The sequence below is a fragment of the Tyto alba genome, unplaced genomic scaffold (genome assembly GCF_018691265.1).
Source record: "Tyto alba isolate M040663 unplaced genomic scaffold, T.alba_DEE_v4.0 Super-Scaffold_39, whole genome shotgun sequence".
In the NCBI taxonomy this organism is placed as follows: Eukaryota; Metazoa; Chordata; class Aves; order Strigiformes; family Tytonidae; genus Tyto; species Tyto alba.
Window position 1 is genome coordinate 8572675 of NW_024881314.1, and position 19510 is coordinate 8592184.

Below are 19510 nucleotides of genomic sequence, written 5' to 3' on the forward strand. Positions count from 1 at the left end.
CACTGATGCTGGCTGTCTTACTCAGAGTCACTGGAGGAGGAAGTTTTTGTCACCTTTCCAACAGGCACAGCCAAAGAGGTACTGCCACATCAGAGACCAGAAAATGCTTTGAAGATGAAAAGTGCTACTTACTTGCTAAGTAACCTTATCAGCAGAAAAGCAGCAACCAAAATGATTCATATGCAAAATTCTTTTATTCTCAAAGAAGTTATATCCTTTCAAAAGTAGGTAAAAAAAATAAATCAGTCATGATGGAACTAATTCCAGCTCTCCCAGTATGAGCGTATTTCACTAAGCAGAAGGTTCGTCATCCACTGACAAGTGAAAACTGTACCCAGTCACTTCAACAGGAACGATGCACCAGGAACTCCCAGCTTTGGGCTAAGTAACACAGTTAAACGCCTTAAGCTCCTGATCTTTTCAGCTGGTGGTTAAATAGTGCTCTTCACTTGCCACTCTCCAAACCCCTCCCTCACAAGCAGAAAATCTAATGGGTTTATAGGCAGCAGTAAGAACAAACCACCAAGGCTGTGTTTGATGCGTGCTGAATACAGAACCATATGGTACCAGTGTTACAATTTTATTGTACAAAACGAATGCTGCTTAACAGACCAAGGGCACAGCTACCTAGTTTTTCTTCAACTCAAGAGACTGTAACCAGAAGCTGTGAAGTGATACCATTGCACATGCAAGCTGAGCAGGGTTTCCTTGTTTCAAATTCACTCCCGTGAATTAAATTTTTTCCTGGCCTGGAAGCTACAGTAAGATACCAAGTGCTCCTGTCCTCCCCCAGCCTACTTTGCTGCAAGTCCTGGTCTCACCTCCTACTGACAAACAGCCTTCACACTGCCCATTCATTTCACAAAGTTACAGCCCCAGGTGTTGAAGAAACAGAGGTCATGATTTTAAACATAAATCAGCTTTGCAACCACAAAGAAGCCTACCTATTTACAGAATCCAACATACATCTGTAGCAGGTAGCTGGTTGTTCAAATCCCTTGAAAAAACAGGCAAATTATTTAAGATGTATCTTGATACGTCCCACTTTCAAGATCTCAGCATATGTGCACAAAAAGCATTTTGTATCTTGGTTTTCACCTGCTACCATTGCACCCAAGCAACCTTCTACTCCATGCCAGAAGCTAATAAATAGAGCGAGTCAAAAAACCCTTAAAACCACCGAGTCTTATCAAGATACTGCTCTAGACACCACTTCCACACATCTCTAGCTATTCCTTTGTTAAAGTTTAGACCAGCAGGTTAGAGGATACATGGTGTACGCTCTATGCTCACAGCATACAGGCATTAGTGCTTTTGAGCTGAAGTCTTTCCCATAACCTGAACTGAACTGCAACTTGCAGCAGAGAAGCTCTGTGACTGTGAAGGAACATACACCTGACCAGTGAAGGAGGATGAACAAAACATAACAGTGATGTCACTTTTAAAAAACAACAACAACAAAAAAACCCAAAACAAAACAAACAGACAAACAAAAACAAAACTCAAAAAGCAAAGTCTAGTGTACAGAGGTATAGATTTCTTAGTGTTAAACTCTCACCACTCTCGACTTGTGTTTCTGGCCTTGACCTACATGTCATATTCTGTAAGAGGGAGGAATTCCATCAGCTTTTGGATCCATCTTTCCATTAAGTTGCTTTTTGGGTGCTTATTGGATCCATCTTTCTGTTAAGTTGCTTTAAACCCCACACAATTAAGGGCAAAAGACACATGTAGTATCAGCTGTACTTCCCTTATCTCTCCCGCACAAGCACATATCCAACATACAGTTATCAAGTCCACATCCACCATGAATATGTTCGTTTCCATCTATACCACACCATCAGCACAGTAAACATTCACCGTTTCCAGTTGGGCCATTTCATTGTCTGGTCCAAGCACTCCCCAAAGGCTGGGGCAGAAAGAACAGCAGACATGCCTCCATACCTTTCTTTTTGCCAGGCATGTAGTCAAATGCATGAGGTAGGTAAGAATAATCCTGAAACGCACAGTAAGAGATGCTTTCTATCAAGAAACACAGCCGAGCTCACAACACACCTAACTGCAGAGTTGGGCTGCATGTGCTCTGGGCTTACCACCTCAGGCAGAGGATCCCTCACCCAGCACAGGCAGAGGACCCAATTCATTCAGCACAAACCAAAAAGAGAACTAAAAGAGAAAGAACACCCATCAACCTGAACCTCAGGCACATCTGCAAGCACTGCAGCTATCACAGCTATCAGCAATCCCTACCACCTCCACTGCCAAAACCACAACGTTTTTCATAGTATTTGATGTTTCTAATCAGTCCATACAATCATCATCACTCTACCCCCCACATAGTCTCCTACTCCATTCACAGGAACACTTACCTTTCACAAAGAAAAACACCTTATCCACCCCGTCAAAGGTAAATCCCCCTCCCAGTCCCAGGACCTTGCAGAGAAGCTGACTTGTTGCTGAAGTTTAACTTCACAAATTAAAGTTAGCAGAATATTTTGGTTTTAGACACAAGTGTGCACACATCTATTTAGCAGCCTAATAGCCAACAGCAAATGGGAAAGAGCCCAAACATTACCACAGTATCTCCCTATGGGTGTTTTTTTTCTAGAAGATGGAGTTAGCATTCTCCTACCTTGCCACGGGTCTAAAGGTCTCAGGAGTGGGACACACCAGTTATGCGAGGTAGAGCCTGAACTGAGTTACAAGTCAAGTGCTCCAGAGAAGTACTTAAAAAGAAGAAAGCCAAGCCATCATCTCACATCTCTCAGTTCCAGGAAACTCAGGACTGAACCTCATAAGCAAGTGCAAAGATTTCAGATTAAAGTATCAGGTCCTGTGCTTACAAGAACCCATTTGGACAAAAACCCAGCACATGGTGGGAGGTAACAGTAGAGTGGAAACAATCAGGCAGGTTTTTCCTAAGTAGCATTTAGGAAGGTGTCATCACCTTCTGAGCCTTTGAAATCCCCCAAGTAATTAAACAAACAGTCAAACAAGAAGAGGCTTTTAGCTTCACACATGCCAATTATTTCCCAGCACCAACACAGATGCTGAACATTAAAAATACTGTCTTTCCTCGGAAGAGAGAGAGGAGCTGAAGACAGATGCCATTGCCCCAAAAAGCATCTGTCAAAGCTTCTGACATTTAACTTCAATGAAGAACCAAAAAAGTAACTTTATAATATTGCTTAAAGCCACTTCTCTGCAGAAATCTGCATCAGACCTGCATCACATCAGCAAAGAAAGAACTCGTATGAGAAAGTTTCAGCAAAATACCTCACTCGCACAGGTATTTCAAAACCTGACACAGACTTTGATTGATTCCTTCTAAAGCTTTGAGTACACATTAGTTTGTTTACTAGTCCTAAGAGTATTACTCAGGTGTTTTTTTTAAGCTATACCAGCACACTGAAAGTGAGTACACCTTGAAAGAGAACACATCACAAAAAGTACTTGTTTGGGGAGAAGTTTTGTCCATTTTAAAAATAACACTCCTGTCTAGATTCGGAATAGTTATAATTAATTGCTTAGCCCAGGTGGCCACTTGCAATTCCTGAATTATCAATTCACTCTGCACACTGTACACAAAACAACTCTCCATACAGTAACAGCATACACTATTTAGTACTCCTGAGATTTCCATACTGTGAATTGTGCAGGATTCCACTTTTGCAGTAAAATATTAATGATCATCCCCAAGTCTACATTGCAAGAGCCAAACAAATCAAAGTAAAATAGGGAATTGACTCAAGGGTACGTGACCTTGCAATGGATACCCACAGGATGGAAAGGTCACCCATTAAAGTGGCTCTATTTTACACAGAACTGCAAAAATTCCAGTAAGCTTTTTCTCTTCTCCTGTCTCTAACCGCTACAAACATCAGGTGGTTTCAAAGAACCCCCCTGGGAGACTGAAACATCAGATGCAAGAGGAGGGTTAGATACAGCTCCCTCACAAAATAAAAGCAAATATTAATAGTTTATGGGCATGGAACTTGTGTGCTGCAACAAAGCTAGAGTTCTGCACTGTGACCAGCATTTCCCCAGAGCTCCTGAAAAGGACCCTGCCTGGGCAAAGCAGAGCTATCCACCTTCACCCACTCTAACGTACCCACACCCCATCACCACCCTCCCAGACAGCAAACACCTTGCCAGGTTTGAAGATGGAAAATTTTTAAGGCTCATGGCAGAATTCAGATAAGAAATAAAATATTCATTAAAATCTTGAAGTGATGCGAGTATAACATCTTCAGAAACGTCTCCTGCAACCTTATATTCATGACTCAGTATTTGAGGTCAAGAAATTATAGCAGTGAAGGGTGGAAAGGAACAGAAGAGCTGTGTAGGATGAAGCAGAGTTGAATTCAGAGAGACTTGTGGAGATAACATCAGATAATTTCCAGCTAACAAACTGATCAGCCACTGGATTATGTCTGAGGAGCCCTGATAGTATGAATCTGGTTCCAAAGCAAAGCTAGATGCAGTAAGAGAGCCACCCAAACCAAGCTGTATTCTGGACCACACAAAACAAAAGGCTGCTACAAACTTAAAAAAAAAAAAAAATTGCACCTCGACTCTTACAGCAATCTTGGGGCCCTGAAGGGTCCCCTACACATAGATCAATCAGCACTGCGTGCGTACCACAGCATCACACCGTGACACAAACACAAGCGCTCGCTCCCCGAGGCAGACGCAGAGCAGGAGGCAGGAGCCCAGCAGCCTGGCCAGCTGAAGGCCTTTAGATAAGGTGCTGAAACACAACACCTGCACTTTCCATTTCCCCCAGCTGTACAAGAGGCATATCTGCCTTGCACAGGCTTTGTGAAAATGAAAGGTAGCAAAGAGCTCTGAGGCTTTCAGATGAGAGGCAGGAGGAAGGGTAGCAGCATTTTAAAGCACCCTATGAGCCTTACTAATATCTAATATGTTCAAGACTTTTTGTAAAGTTCCCAAAGGCAGCTCAAGTGTGCAGCACAAATGCTAACCTATGGCTGAGAAGTCCTGAAATTAAGATTCAGCTGGGTCTCAAGTACTCCTGTTAATTTGCTAGAAAAAGAATCAAGTGCTCACACCAGCTCAGAGCACTTTCAAAACCTGAGTTGCAAATCACATCTAGCATTTGAACAGTAACATGAAGACAGGAGATACGGTTTAGCCAGAGGAACTGCTCTTCAGGTTTGTTGGTTCAAGCAAGACAATAATGGCAAACATATTTGGAAGGGGAAGCTTTCTCCTTCCAGGGCTGCTTGGGTTTTATAATATTCAGCAAAAATGATTTCCCAGTGTTTTAAATGGGGAAGGTGGTCATGGAAGGTGGGAAAGGAGAACACAGAGCCTGAGGGTAAGAAATTCTGGCTTTTATTCACATCTTTGTCATGATACAGCTAATAACACTCAATGTGGGAATCAAAGGCAGGAATCCACTCAGATATACCACTTATTACTGGAGGAGCTTGGGGGCCTTTGTACCAACTGCTAGCTCTATTTCAAGAGAAAGTTTCTATTACTTATTAACACCAGTAATCCTGCGCTTGGGCATAAATGGCAGTCTACCTACCATTTCCAACTGGAAAAAGCAACAGCAAACATTAAGCTTCTGGAAGCAACAGTAAAAATGATTAGCCTACCTATTTCCTAGCTGAAAAAAAAAAAATAAATGATTGAACAGCCCATAGCTTAAAGAAAAGAAAGGAAAGCCCTAGGATTATAATTAGGTACAGAAAGCTGCTTTTGACCTTTGCACTGGGAGCCAAAGGTGTTTCACTATCCTCAAAATTTGCAACAACTATTTCTCCCTCTGTTATAACACTTGTTCTATCTAATACCAGCACCAGGGTTCACAGATCTTAAAGTGCCTGACAAACGGGAGATAGAGAGGCACACAGCCTTCTACATGAAAGCAGGACCTAACACACAAACCAGGCACACGATGGGGCTGGTGAAAGCCCTCACCCCAGGAGCACATTTTGCTCCCTGCTCATTTCAGAATTAAGAGCTCAGGGAAAAAAAGGGTGCAGCAAGCACCCTCTTGAATCCACTGTTTAGCTGCAACCAGAACAGGTTCACACTTTTAAGGATGTCGAGCGAGAATCTCACAGCCAAAGATGGTAGTCAGAGCCAAAAGATGTATCTGCAGATAACAGCTGGCAACAGCACCCAAAAGCCACAGGCGTTAGGCCCAGGACAACCATGTGGTGCCTATGGTTTGTACCCCTCCCAGTCTGGACAATGACAAGCACGTGAGGCTTACCTGGCTTGTTCTCACACACAGGTGTAACCCAAGGGCTGGGTCAGCAAACAGCTAAAAAATTCTGATTATAACCACAAAATGGTAAGCCCCAAAACATGTTTCCAATGGCAGCAGATTTGGTTTTAGCAACCCTGAGCTGAAGCACAGATCATACACAATGCCTCAATTTTGTTAGTGGTCAGCTTTTCAAATGGGGAAAAAAAAAAAATCAATGTAAGTACACCTAAATTCCTCAAGCACTTCGGACACTTCTCCCCAGGGTCTATTACCCAAGTGGTGAAGACACCAGAGGAGAAGGAAAACGGAAGACAGACAGACCATTTATTTACATAACTGTCTCTGATTTCTGATCCTCCCCATTCTAGCTTTTTCTAACACTGCAAAGGGTAGTTACCAAGCGACTAAAGTCAGAGCTAGCACTTCTGCATTTGGGAACCCAGTAACAACTCCTAACTCTGTGTTTACTCACCCAAATCGAGGCAGCTTTGTTTGGGTGCTAAGAACCGCACTCAACTTGGGGCAAATTTTTACTGTAACAGAACACAAAGATTTTATTGGAAGGCTACAGTGATTGAACTGTGGTTCTTCAGAGAAATAAGGCGCTTTTTTTTTTTCCAGGTAGAAATACATCACGTGGCAGTATCTTTTCTGAATACCTGTTTTCATTTTCCTTATCTCCAAGCAGTCACGTGTCCAATGACACTACCACCTAAATTTAGCTCATTCTGTTAGCACTTGCAATCCTACCGATGCCTGTAGGACTGCAACACACCTTTCTTCCTCTCAGTCTCCCCTCTCTCCTTCGGCATACGGGGCCATTACTAAAACAGCAAAGCAGACGGCATACCAGAAGCCTCCCGCTTTCGCCCTGCCACCCCAGAAGAGCACTGGGACCCTCTCCGCTGCAAGGACAGTGCAAGCCGCCTGTTTTGTTCAGTGCAACGCCCATCCCTCGCAGGCCCCTTTGTGTTATATCACAGTGCCCCCTCGCTCGCTTTTGTCTCTGTACTGTCAGTCAGTCTGCGTGAAACCCCCACGCCGGACGAACTTTGGGAAGTGGGAATATCCTAACGCAGACCTGCACCTTGTGGCTCTTCGGATATAATTAAGGAGTCACAGATTTACATATGCCTCATCAGTGAGGGGTAAACGCTCCTGTAAATAAGAGCGGATCCAAACTGTGGTTACTTGCCGTTGGAATCTTTATCTAGACGAGGTTTCCCTATTCGGCTGTTGACTCCCTTAAAACAGGCGATGACGACACTGTCCAATAAAGGCAGAGATACTGGCCCACATCCCCAGCCCGCAAAAGGGGTCTGGCAGCTCGCTCAAATCACCTTCACAGCCAGGCCTCTCCTTATGCCCCTCAATCCCGGTGCCCCAGCGCGTTTTGCCACCAGCGGCATCTGCGCTGGCCTTCCAGAAGGAGCGTGATGAGGGGAGGGAAAGGGATTTCAACCTCTGGAGGACTCCATCCACCTTCCCCACACTCAGACCGGTGGGCGAGGACGAGGTGTGTGTGTGGGGGGGGGGATACAGTTAACGGAGCGATAACCCCCCTCGCCGGGAGCCTGCAGAGCAGCCGAACACCGCGGGGGAGGGAGCCCCGCAAACCGGCAGGCCCCTGCCCCGGGAGGCCTCCAAGGCGGAGCCCCGGCCCTGCGGCCGGCAGCCAGGCCCCCCCGGGGGGGTGGGACGCGGGGGGCGAGGCTGGCGGCCCACAGCCCCCCCCCCCCCCCCCCTCAGCGGGAGCCGGCGGAGCCCCGGGCCGCCCCGGTTACCTTGGTCTCCTTGACGTGCTGCTTGATGCCCTCCGGGTACCACTGCACCCGCACGTAGCCCCGCCGCAGCGGGCTGGCGCGGCCCTCCTCCGCGCCGCCGGCCCCGGGGCCCCCCGACTCGGAGCCCCCCGAGCTGGCGGCGCCGCCGCCGGTCCCGCGCCCGCCCTCCTCCTCCTCCGAGTCCGAGTCCTCGCCGTGGATGAGGCGCACCAGGCCGAACCGCACCGAGCCGCGGTAGCGGCCCGACACCAGGTCGTGCGAGAAGAGGAGGCGCTGGGAGCCGCCCGGCGGGGCCGGCAGGGGCAGGGCGGCGGCGGGGGCCGGGGCGGCGGCGGGGGCCGCCTCAGCGGGCTGGTCCGCCATGGCGCCGGGCTGAGCGGGAGAGCGCGCGGCCGGCGGCGCGGGCTGGGGGAGGGGAGGGGCGGGGCGGGCTGCGCGGAAGTAACAGCCCGGGGGCGGGGCGCGGGGGGGAGACGCCCACCGCTCTCGCCACGCCCACCGCTCTCGCCACGCCCACCGCTCTCGCCACGCCCACTGCGCGGGAAAGAGGAGGGCGGGGGGGGGGGGGGGGGCGGCGCTGCGTCACCCCCGGGTCCACAGTCACGGGTGGGCTCCACTGCACCACCCCGGGGTCATGGGGGGCTGCACCTCATCACCCCGGGTCCACAGCCACGGGGGGGGGCGGCACTGAGTCACGCTGGGTCGCTGATCACGGGGGGCGACACTGCATCACCCGGGGTCCACAGACACGGGGGGGGGTGCGCGTCGTCACCCCCAGGTCCCCCCCGGTCGTGGGGGGCTGCACCTCATCACCCCGGATCCACAGTCATGGCGGGAAGCAGTACGTCACCCCCGGATCCCCATTCATGGGGGGTGCACCTCATCACCCCAGGTCCGTAGTCATGGGGGGCAGCACGGCATCACCCAGTGTCCACAGTTACAGGTGGGCTGCACGGCATCGCCCTGGGTCTCTGTCATGGGGGGTGGCACGGAGTCACCCTCGGGTCCCTGGTCACAGGTGGCAGCACTGCGTCACCCCGTGTCCACAGTCACCGGGGGGTGCACCTCATCACTCCCTGCATCACCCCCAGGTCCACAGTCGTGGGCGGCAGCACTGCATTGCCCCTGGTCCACAGTCATGGGTGGGCTGCACTGCATCATGCCTGGTCACCCAGTCGTGGGGGCCTGCACCTCAGCACCCCCAGGTCCCCAGTCATGGGGGGGCAGAGATGCCCCAGTGCCCAGCTGGAGCAGCCGATGGGTCTCTCACCCCAGAAATGTGTGTGCCTGTACTATAAAAAGCCTCGACACAGCAACCCAGATGGAGGGATCTGCACGAGGTGGGGGTACAAAACCTACCCAGCGCCCCTTACCCCCACCCAGGCCCCCCCGTGCCCTGTGGGATGGCCACCCTGGGCATGGGCTGGGGGGCCACCCTGCCTCTGGGCACTGTGCTTTGCTGGGAGGTGCTCTCCAGCCAACAGCAAAGCCCAGTCTTGCTTTTAATGGCTCCTAGAAGCCCTCATTAGGGTGTGCAAATGAGCCAAATGTTTAGTTTCATTGACTCTAAGAGGTTTTTTCCCCCTCAGTCTGCAGGGATTTTTGAAATAGAAATCATTTCTTGAGTGGGTCCTGCTGCTCTGGCAGGTCAAAGGCTAAAGGAATCCCAAATAGCCTTCACTGCCTGTCTTCTACCCAAAGATATCCCACCTCTTTACTCCCTGGATCTCCCCACCTTCGTAGTGCTGTCTGGAATATCAGGAAAATGCCTGAAAATCTCAGCCTGACTTGCTTTGTTGCAGGAAAGACCCCAGGAGCAGCAGAGCACTGTTTTCCTTCCTTCCCACTCCCACAAACGTGAGGCTGCTCTGCCATGGGTGGCTCAGCTGGCTATCAGTTCTCCTTACAAGGTTTCTTCTTTAGGAAAAACAACCAGGAGAAAGGTCTGCCTCTAATCACCTCTGAGATTCACCACCCCAGGAGGGAGCAGGGACCCTCCCCTCAGGCCTGCTGGGATTTTCCAACCTTCCCTATGGCCCCAAAACCCTGGGAAGCAGCTGGGAAGAGGCTGGGGCAGGTGGTGGGGGGGTGTGGGTGAGGGATGTGCTGGGAGCCAGCCAGCATTTCAACTCTGCCCATCTCCTTGGATGCTCTAAGTGATGGTGAAGTACAAACTATTTCCGTTTTGCCTCCAAACCAGGGAGTTGCAGGCGGTGCGAGCATTCAGCGCCTGCCTTCCCCCAGGCCCTGGGTCAGCCCAACCTCCACGCCAGCATTTCAGCACTTTTAACAGCATCATTTTAATCAGAGGGATATCGTGTTAATGTAGTTCCCTGTTGGAGCATTGCTCAGCATCCACCCCAGGGATAAGGAACAGAATAAGCTAAAAGGGACTGTTGGATGGGAAAATAACAGCATAGCCTTGGGGAAAGACAGCTGTTTACAGGGATGTGCTTCTGGGAGTAAGTCTGCAAGCCATGACCTCTGTAAAGCAGAGGAGGTGGGGTATGGAAAGGTGACACGTGAATGCCACCAGCACAAGGATGTCTGACCATCATTGTGCTGGAGCGGGGAGCACGGCACCCCTTCCCAAGGCATACAGCCAGCCCACCCAGAACGGCGGGTAAGGTGCTGGCCTCCCTCCCTCTGAAGATGGGGAGAATTGTGCCTCGGTGGGAGCAGGATTGGGCCTTTGGGATGGGGAGAGGTTGCCCTCTGGCTCCGTTGGTATTGGCAGCATGTTCTTCTCAAGGTTTCAAAGCATGGCTTTATCCAGCATGGCGATGCTTCTCATCATCTCCTTAACGTACCTTGTAACAGCCACTAATAAAATATAGATACACATAATGGGCATAATCATGTGTGTAGATGGAAACTGTCCCTCTTCAGAGCAATTACATGCTGAAGAGCAGCAGTGGGGTTTCAGGTAGCCACAAATAGCCATGCAAACAATCACATTATACAACCAGCGGGTTCACGGCAGGGGGATTTTAATGGGGACAAGTCAGGGCTGTTTGCCTGTTAGCAGGAGTTGAACCGGGTGTGTTTTTGCACTGTGATCCCAGCTGGGGCTCTGATGTGCTTCCATCGGGAAGTGGCACTGAAGGAGAACTCAGTGCTTTTTCAGGACACAGCCCAGGGCCTCGACTGCCACAACACTGGCATGCTTTGGGCACGTTACAGTCCCTGGGTGTCGAGAAGAGCATCTCCTATTCAACACGCCAGGCTGCTCAGATCTCCGCTGAGGGACCTTGACAAGTCAGACCACCCTGCAAAATATCAAGGCAAAAGCAAGAAGCATTTTGTATGCACACATGACTGCTTTGGTGAATGAGACTGGTTCAGCAGGAAGCCTGAACATGAAGGACTTCTTCTGCAAAGTGATACCCATCAAGTAGCTTCCCCCCCCTGTTCAGGGACAATTCCTGGTGTTAGGCTGTTTTGGGAAGCGATGGCCCTTAATCTCTTTGCAGGAGAACATCCTCCCTGCAAGCAAGCTGCTTGTGTGATCTAACCACCTCTCGTGCCTCTGTGCCAGGATACTGGTGAAAAGCACGATCTGTCCTTCCTCACTAGGACCCAGCTGGTGATGGGGGCAGCTCTCATGGGACATTTTTGCACGGGCCTTGTGGGGGTTATGGGGGTGGGTGCCAGGATGCCTGCAGAGTACTAGGGTGCTTGCAGGGGGCTCTGGTGCCCACAGGGTGCTGGGATGCCTGCAGGGTGCTAGGATGTCTGCAGGGTACTGGGGATGCCTGAGGGTACTGGGGTGCCAGGAGGTTACCAGGGATGTCCAGAAGTACTGGGATGCCCAGATGGTACTGGGGATGCTCAGGGGTACCAGGATGCCCGGGTTTACTGGGATGCCCAGAGATTATGGGGGATGCCTGGAGGGTACCGGAATGCCCGGGGGTTACTGAGGATGCCCAGGGCTACTGGGATGCTAGGGGGTACCGGGGTGCCCGGGGGTTACTGGGGATGCCCGGGGGTACCGGGATGCCCAGAGGTTATGGGGGATGCTGCAGGGTTACCGGGGATGCCTGGGGGTACTGGGATGCCTGGGGGTACTGGGGTTGCCCAGGGTTACCGGGGATGCCTAGGGGTTACTGAGGATGCCCGGGGGTACCGGCGATGCCCAGGAGTTACCGGGATGCCTGGGGGTTACTGAGGATGCCCGGAGGTTATGGGGGATGCGGGGGGTTACTGGGGATGCCCGGGGGTATCAGGGGTGCCCGGGGGTACCGGGGATGCCCAGGGATGCCGGGGTGCCCGGGGGTACCGGGGATGCCCGGGGGTACCGAGGTGCCCGGGGATACCGGGGATGCCCGGAGGTTACCGAGGATGCCCGGGGGTACCGGGGTGCCCGGGGGTACCAGGGATGCCCGGGGGTTACCGAGGATGCCCGAGGTTACCGAGGATGCCCTGGGGTACCGGGGTGCCCGGGGATACCGGGGATGCCCGGGGGTTACCGAGGATGCCCGAGGTTACCGAGGATGCCCAGGGGTACCGGGGATGCCCGAGGGTACCGAGGATGCCCGGGGGTACCGGGGTGCCCGGGCTGCGGCGGGGCTCTGGTGCCACCTCGTGGGCTGCCGCCTCCCGCCGCCGCGCAGGGTCCGGCCCGGTCTGGGTCTGGCGGGAGCGGGGGGGGGCGCCGGTCTGTCGGTGCGGCGGAGCAGCAGCTTTGCTCGGCAGCCCAGCGCCTGCAGACGGGGCTTGCCCGCCGGCCCGGGGCGGCTGCTGGAGCTCCGCGGCAGGACAGCGCTCAGCACCCCTCTGCTCGGTTCTGCAGCTCCTCCTTGGCTAATCCTGCCAATATTTTCTTCCTTTGCTGCTTCCCAGAGACACACGTGTTCCTGTACCACCCCTCGCAGCTGCTCGGAAGAGCTGATGCCTTCAGAAAAAGCGGTTCGGAGCAAAGCTTGCCACTCAGACCCCAGGAAATATCTCCAGACCTTCCCGCAGGGACAGGCTGGGAGTTTATTGCCACCATGCAAGCAAAGAGCTTAGCAAGAATTTCTGATGCCCGATCACATCAGGGAACAGAAATATTAGCAAGCCATGCAGCATATGGCAATCTTTCATCCTGTTTCGGTGAGCCCAGCAAGTCTCCCGAGGATGGGTGGGCAGGGGAAAGTGTCTCCCTTGTGAGAGGGGCCCCTGGCAGTGCATGGTGACCCCATCCTGCATGGGATTACCTGGCCCTTCCCTCCTCGCTTTTCTGCCTTGACCAAACACCTCTGGCCCTCCCCACAAACGCCTTCAGCATGGTGTCACCTTGTATACATACAACTTTATGGAAGCGCAATCCTCCTCCTCTCTCTCTCATCTGGGATGCAGGGTTTGGCTTCCCCGTAGGTGGTATCTGCTCCCCACCCCTCCCCATGGGGTCACCCTGGCTCCTGCCAGCCCTGCCAGGGCTGGACCAAGGGCAGGAGAGCTGCAGGGCTGTAAGAAGCAGGATGCCCCAGCAACGACCACCCAACTGCCATGTCCCAAAGTCAGAACTTGATCTAAACTGCCTGCAAGTTTGGGGCTGGAGGGTGAGGGCTGACTCTGCCAAGCCCCTTCCCACCTGCCTGGCCCTCTTCTCCCACAGGAGCCCCCGCACCCCCCTTGAACCTCCTCCTCCTCCTGGGGGTTGTGTTGTTAGTGGCCATGACCTAGTGACAAACTCCCACAGCCCTGCAGAGAAAAGGAAAGGTGGTTAATCACTGCCATACCTGTGCTTTAGGGAGGGGATAAAAGATTCCAGCTGGGTCCTGGCCCTCCGCCTTCTGCTTTTGGCTGAGCTTGCCCTGGCCAAGCAGACATGGGTGAAACTGTTCCCCAGAGTGTTTGTACTCTTTCCTCAAAGGCTCACGTAGAGCAGTAACAAGATACACCATCCCTGCAAAGGCACGTGTTGATCTAGCGCAGGTCAAAGCCAGCATTCAAAGCCCCCCCGAGCATCGCTGGGATCCCAGATAAGCTGTGCAGCAGCACCCAGCTCCCTGGGACTGCAGAGGGAGCTGGCCCTGCACCCTCGCAGAAAGGGCATCAGCTGCACCAATGGGCCAAAAGAAATATGCCAGAGGAAAGCTATGTATATGTATGTTATATATATATTATACATGCTAACATTTCAGAACATAGAGCAGAACCAGCCCCTCCAGGGTCTATTTAGGGGCTGGGGTCTGGCCACCATCCACAGGAGCCCTGTATTGTTATTCTGAAAGAGCACCAGCTCGCAGGCTCCTAAGCCGCACCAAATCCCCGCTTGGGTGGAGAGGCTGGAGCCACACTGGCTTCACAGGACCTGCTGGTGATTTTGAACTGCTCTTGGCAGCACGAGAGGGGAGCACTGAGGGATAAAAGCATCAGGTAGCCGGTCTGGCAAGCGCTGAGAATACCGAGTGTGCCCAAAGAGCTGCATCCTGCTGTGAAGTTACAGCTACGACAAGCACTCACACACTGCCAGTCTGTGGCAGCTGATAAAAAGGCAGGAGACGAGAGAGGATGAAATCAGAGCTGTGGCTGACCTTGCAGCGATGCCAAACTGCAGAGCCCTGATGCCACCCACGATATGCCATTGCCAGGAGAAAAGTGTCACCCTCTTGGATACGTGGGTCCCGATAGCTAAGCTGGGGGAAGATGTAAAACAGGGATGTGAGCAGTGTCCAGCTTGGCAATTATGTGAGTAATTACACGAGTTTGGGAGAGAAACCTCCCTGATGGTGCCACACAGGGGAGGACCCTGCTGCCACCTGCGTCCCCTGTGATGGCAGACCCTGCTCCTTGAGGCCAAGGGGCTGCGAAGGCAGCAGCCACCAAAAGCAGTTTAATCCCCCTGAGCACCGGGATAACCCGGCGCTGCAGCGGGGTTGGAGGCAGAGCACAGCACAGCTGAGGAGCCCCTGGGCTCTGTGTGTGTGTCGCTTCATTCCCAAGTCCTGGCAGAGCGGGGGACAAGTCGTGATTCATCTGCCTCCCACGTGTCGCCCCTCGCTGCAAATCCTACCCGGAGATAATTGCTGTCTTCCTGAGCGGGCACCCCAACGGAGGGACCAGTCTGGCTGCGGAGCCGGAGTGACAGCTCGGGGCTCTTTGAAGATGCTGAGAGAGCTGCTAAATATGTAAATCTCAGCACATTGCTGTGGCTCTGGATTAATGGAGTTTTTGACCCTCTGCAGCTGTGTAGGAGCAGGGAGAGACAGACCCAGATAAAACCACAGAGAGCAGCATCCCTGCTTGACTATTCCAGCCACGGGCCAGCCTCTGCTCTGCTGGGCTCAGTTTTTATTGCTCTGAAATTCCATTTCTGAACAGCAGAAAGCTTCTGGATTGTATTTCTTTTTCAATTCCATGAAAAAAACTTAAAAGAAGGAGATAAGGGTGTAGCCCCAGGTCAGTTTGCCCGTGGCTGGAAACTAAAGCAGGTCTTGAGCTCCCCTGGAAATGTCTCCAGTGGAGCAAAGCCAGCTCTGCCTCCTGCTCTGCCTCCTGCTCTGGGCTTCTTTCAGGGCTGCATCTGGTTCATGATGATAATGATGATGCCAACATCATCCTCACGCCTGGGATAATCCCCCTTTTATTACACATGTCCTGATGGAGACCAATATTGCCAGCTTTGCCTAGCCACTTTCTTATATAATAGCTCCCAGGGACCGAGGGCTGCATGGGGGAGATGCTTGCTCTTTGGAGTAATTTCCTGGGGGCACAAACCTTAGATCTGGCCCCCCATCCTACAAGGAGCCGGCTGATTCCCCTGAGAAATTCCTCACCGTCCCATCCTTATTGCAAAGAAAGTTCATCCATGCCCAGCAGCGCTGCCTTCACCTTCCTACGGGCTCCCGAGGCCGTCAGAGGGGTCTGGATCAGGCACAACACTTTTCTCTCCTTTCCTAGCTAAGTCCTCTGCTCTCCCTGCCCAGCTCACAGCAGGGATTCAGAGCAGAGCAATCAGCTAAATGCTTTATCCCTCTGCAGGCTGTCATGCCAGGGAAAAAAAAAAAAAAAAAAAAAAAAAAAAAAGGCAAAAAAAAAAGTGCCTGATGGGATCCTTTGGCTGGCCTGTCACCTTAAAGCCTCTCACCTCTCCCTATCTTTCATCAGGATTATAAACTCCTTAGTTTGTCATCACGTGCTCCAGAAATTACAAATATATATAAGCAGGGGTTGCGGCGGGTACAGCAGACAGAGGAGGGGAGGCAAAACCCTGGGTCCTCCTCTCCTGCCAGCTGCCAGACAGCACCACTGGAGCCAGGCGGGCGGCGGGGTGGCGCGGGGTCCCCTCCGGTAAGCACCCACATTTCTGCTGCATCCTGGTGGTACCAACAGCCTTGGGGACAGCTGGTGGTCCTGAGACCACTGTGACTTGCCAGGTCCAGTATCCCAGGATGGGTGGAATTGCCCCAGAGGGAACGGAGGTTGGTGCATGGAGCTTAGCTTGCCTGAAAAGTGACTTTGGTGGAGGTAAGAGCGTGACTGTCATCACAGCCTGTGTCCCATCCCTACACTTCCAACACACGCTATCAAAACCTGGGTGCAGGGACTCTTCTCACTGAAACCCTCCATGTTCAGGGTGTGGGCAGAGCTCAAGCTCTTTTGCAAAGAATATTTGTCTTCAGAACTGGATGAATAACTCCTTACTGCCAACTCATTTAAGAATTCAAGCTCCAAATCCAGGCAGACATTCATAACATAATAAAAAGGTCCTGTTGGGGGGGGGGGGGGGTACTGCATACTTACCTGTTTATTGACATGTGAGCATCTCTCTGGACCATGCAGATGCTTTGATCTCTAGTGCACAAACACAAACAAGGCGAAAAATGTACAGTGTGAGCTTTTGGTACCCTGCTACGTACACACAAATGTATTGGGCTCGTCTCAGGCAGATCTGGTAAGGAGTTGCAGCACAAAATTTAGCCTGGGGTATAAGTGACTTGAACAATATACAGGAGGCTGTATTGGAGCACTGGAAGGCAGATATCTTGAGCCAGAGAGAGGATTTTTCCTCCTCTTTCTGGTTCTCACCTATTCTGTGACCTGGGGAGAGCTTCCTTCACCTCTGCAGATTGGACGGGCCCCAGGGGTACCAGCAGTGCTGGTACCCCCATGGGGTCAGCTCTGGGGATGGGCTGGGGAGCATGGATGGATCCTTTGTGCTCTGCAGGCTCTATGTATCCCCCACCCCAGAAGACCTTTGCATCTGCGGGGAGCTGAGAAACAAAGCAAAAAGTTCATTTCCAGAAAACAAACACAAATATACCAGTCCTCCAGCGGTTTAACCTGGGTTGCCAGGAATAAAGTGCCAGAGGGGAAAAAATACAAGGAAAACAAGCCTTTCCCCATCACTGCCTGCTGATCCAGGCTGTTGCTGATTGGGGTCTCAAGAAATTTCTAAAAATAGTTGGAGGGATCTGATTCCCCTTTCCTGGTTATCTCTAATGGGAACGGAGTAGCCACGTGCACAAGAAATCTTGAAACTCCCTCAGCTCTGTGGATGTCCTGTAGAGACTTTCCACTATTCAGTTCTTTCCAGCCTTTGTATGATCAGAGATAAAGACTTGCTCTTGGACATTGAACTGTTTAACAGTGGCTACGGGTGAGAAGACATCCCTGAGCAACCTGATCTAGTTGAGGATGTCCCTGCTCATTGCAGAGGGGTTGGACTAGATGACCTTTAATGGTCCCTTCCAACCCAAACTGTTCTATGATTCCATGATCCTGCTCCACCATTCCCATGGCAGCTGCAACACCAGCCCTGCCTGAGATTGTACTCAGCTGGCTGCTCTGCCCTGCCATCCCAGAACCTGCCCCAGGCACTCAGCACCACTCAGGATCAAACCACCGTTGCATTTTCTAGGTGCCCAGAGCCTACCCCCTTGCCTGCTCTGGGATTTATCTGGGTGGATGAGCCCCCAATCCAATTAGCAGGATGAGGAGTTCCAGAAGATTTGATAGTAAGATGTACAAAAACACTACAAACCTGCCCAGCGCCCCTCTGTCCCCTCCAGCTCAGCCACCCCTTTACTTCCCTCCTACATGTTTTTGGGAGCATGAACCACCCATTCCCAGCATCATTAGTTAGTTCTTGGTGACTAGAATGTGCATTGAGGATGCTAATTAATTCCCCTGCCAAAGAAACCACCTCTCCCTGATAGACCCGCTCTCTTAGATACACACCCCCTGCCAAACCAGCAATTCATTGAAAATAAATCACAACAACACCCTGTCGCACCTCAGACTGGATAAAACAGGCATTTCAAGCACCCAGTCTTTGGCATTTCAGGATGGAAAATTCCCAGCTTGTGCTGGTTCTGCCCTGTGCAATGTTTGTGCTGGTAATGCTTTATTTCTATAAATCCTATTAGCTGGAGGCAAGCCTATAATTAGCAGGGAAAGCCGGCACCTCTCAAACAATACTCAAAAATGACCTGGCTTTGCACTGGCTTTGCTGCAAATTGCTTGAATATTGGGCTGAGCGGGGATGGATGGACAGCTCCGGAGCAATTCCTACTATTTCTGCCCGTGGGATGCATGTGCTTAGCAAAGCTATTTGTTCATTTTGTGGTTCTCTCTGTATATATTAACTTGGTTTGCTCACACACAAAACCAGAGGCAGATTGAAGCTACAGGCTCTGATCCAGGCTGAGGGATTTGGCTGGGCTGTGCAGGACGGGTGCTGCCGGCTGAGCTCGGGGAGCTCGGGTGCTGGTGACCCTCCTGGGGGAACGGAGGGGTCTGGGGTCCCGCGTCACAGGTGGCATGTCCTGGGTTGGGCTGTGCCCGGTGGGATCACGCTGCCCAAAGCTCCCGGGACAGGGGGCAAAGCCTGGGGGCACCTCACCCAGGTGGGATGCCCGAGGCTCGTGGCAGCAGGGACCCACTCATCCTGCCACCGGCTCACCTCAGCTACATCCGTGAGCGTGGACGTGACCCGAGAGCCCAACAGGGCCTGAGCTGTGTCACTCACCTGCTGAGCGAGCCGGAGAAGGGAGCAAATCCCGGTGGGTCGGGCTGTCTCTGGGATGCAGCTCTGGCTGCCCGACGTGTCTGTCACTGACCGCTCGCTCACGTACAACCACGCAGCACTGCGTGGAGCTTTCCCCCAGAGATGCTTCTTTTGTAGCCTCTCAGCTTCCCGCAGTCACCTCCCACCCTGCCTGCCCCCAGGGCAGGGGCTGGACTTACCCCGGGGCTCTCCTGCCCATCCGGCTTTGCCATGGGCTGGCTCGGGAGATGTGGGGCAGGATGCTCGGCCCCATGCCTGCTCCCCCCAGCTCTACCAGCCCCTGTCCCTGCTCTGTCCAGCTGCTGGCAGCTGATCACCAGGCTTTTGCCCTCTGTGTCCCTGGGACTACAAGATTTTTACAACCCATGGGTGGTGCCAGGTGCCTGCATTGGCCCCAGCTTGCAGTGCCAGCAGACCCGCAATGGGATCACTGTGGGCAGGTTTTTGCTGTATATAGAGAGATATATATGTATAGGAAAAAGG

The 19510-nt window shown here is 52.3% G+C and overlaps 2 protein-coding genes and 1 long non-coding RNA gene across 4 annotated transcripts in view; 1 reads left to right on the plus strand and 2 right to left on the minus strand.

Moving 5' to 3' along the window:
* Positions 1–8433, minus strand: part of UBE2O (ubiquitin conjugating enzyme E2 O) — a 66062-nt gene extending 57629 nt beyond the window's left edge. For both annotated transcript variants that reach the window (XM_033002439.2, XM_042802661.1), the window contains exon 1: positions 8032–8433. In XM_033002439.2, the coding sequence (XP_032858330.2) occupies positions 8032–8394 (363 nt within the window). In that variant the 5' untranslated portion in view covers positions 8395–8433. The remainder of the gene's footprint in view (positions 1–8031) is intronic.
* Positions 8434–11004: 2571 nt separating this feature from the next.
* Positions 11005–19456, minus strand: LOC116964029. Its single transcript, XR_004408506.2, has 2 exons — positions 18989–19456; positions 11005–11300 (listed from the first exon to the last, which is right to left on the minus strand). It is a non-coding gene; the product is annotated as an uncharacterized LOC116964029 (long non-coding RNA).
* LOC122154399 (collagen alpha-5(IV) chain-like) lies at positions 11307–14538 on the plus strand. Its single transcript, XM_042802668.1, has 2 exons — positions 11307–12400; positions 12439–14538. Exons 1-2 carry the CDS (start codon positions 12163–12165, stop codon positions 13206–13208), a joined length of 1008 nt encoding a protein of 335 aa, XP_042658602.1. The 5' UTR covers positions 11307–12162; the 3' UTR covers positions 13209–14538.
* Positions 19457–19510: the final 54 nt, after the last annotated feature.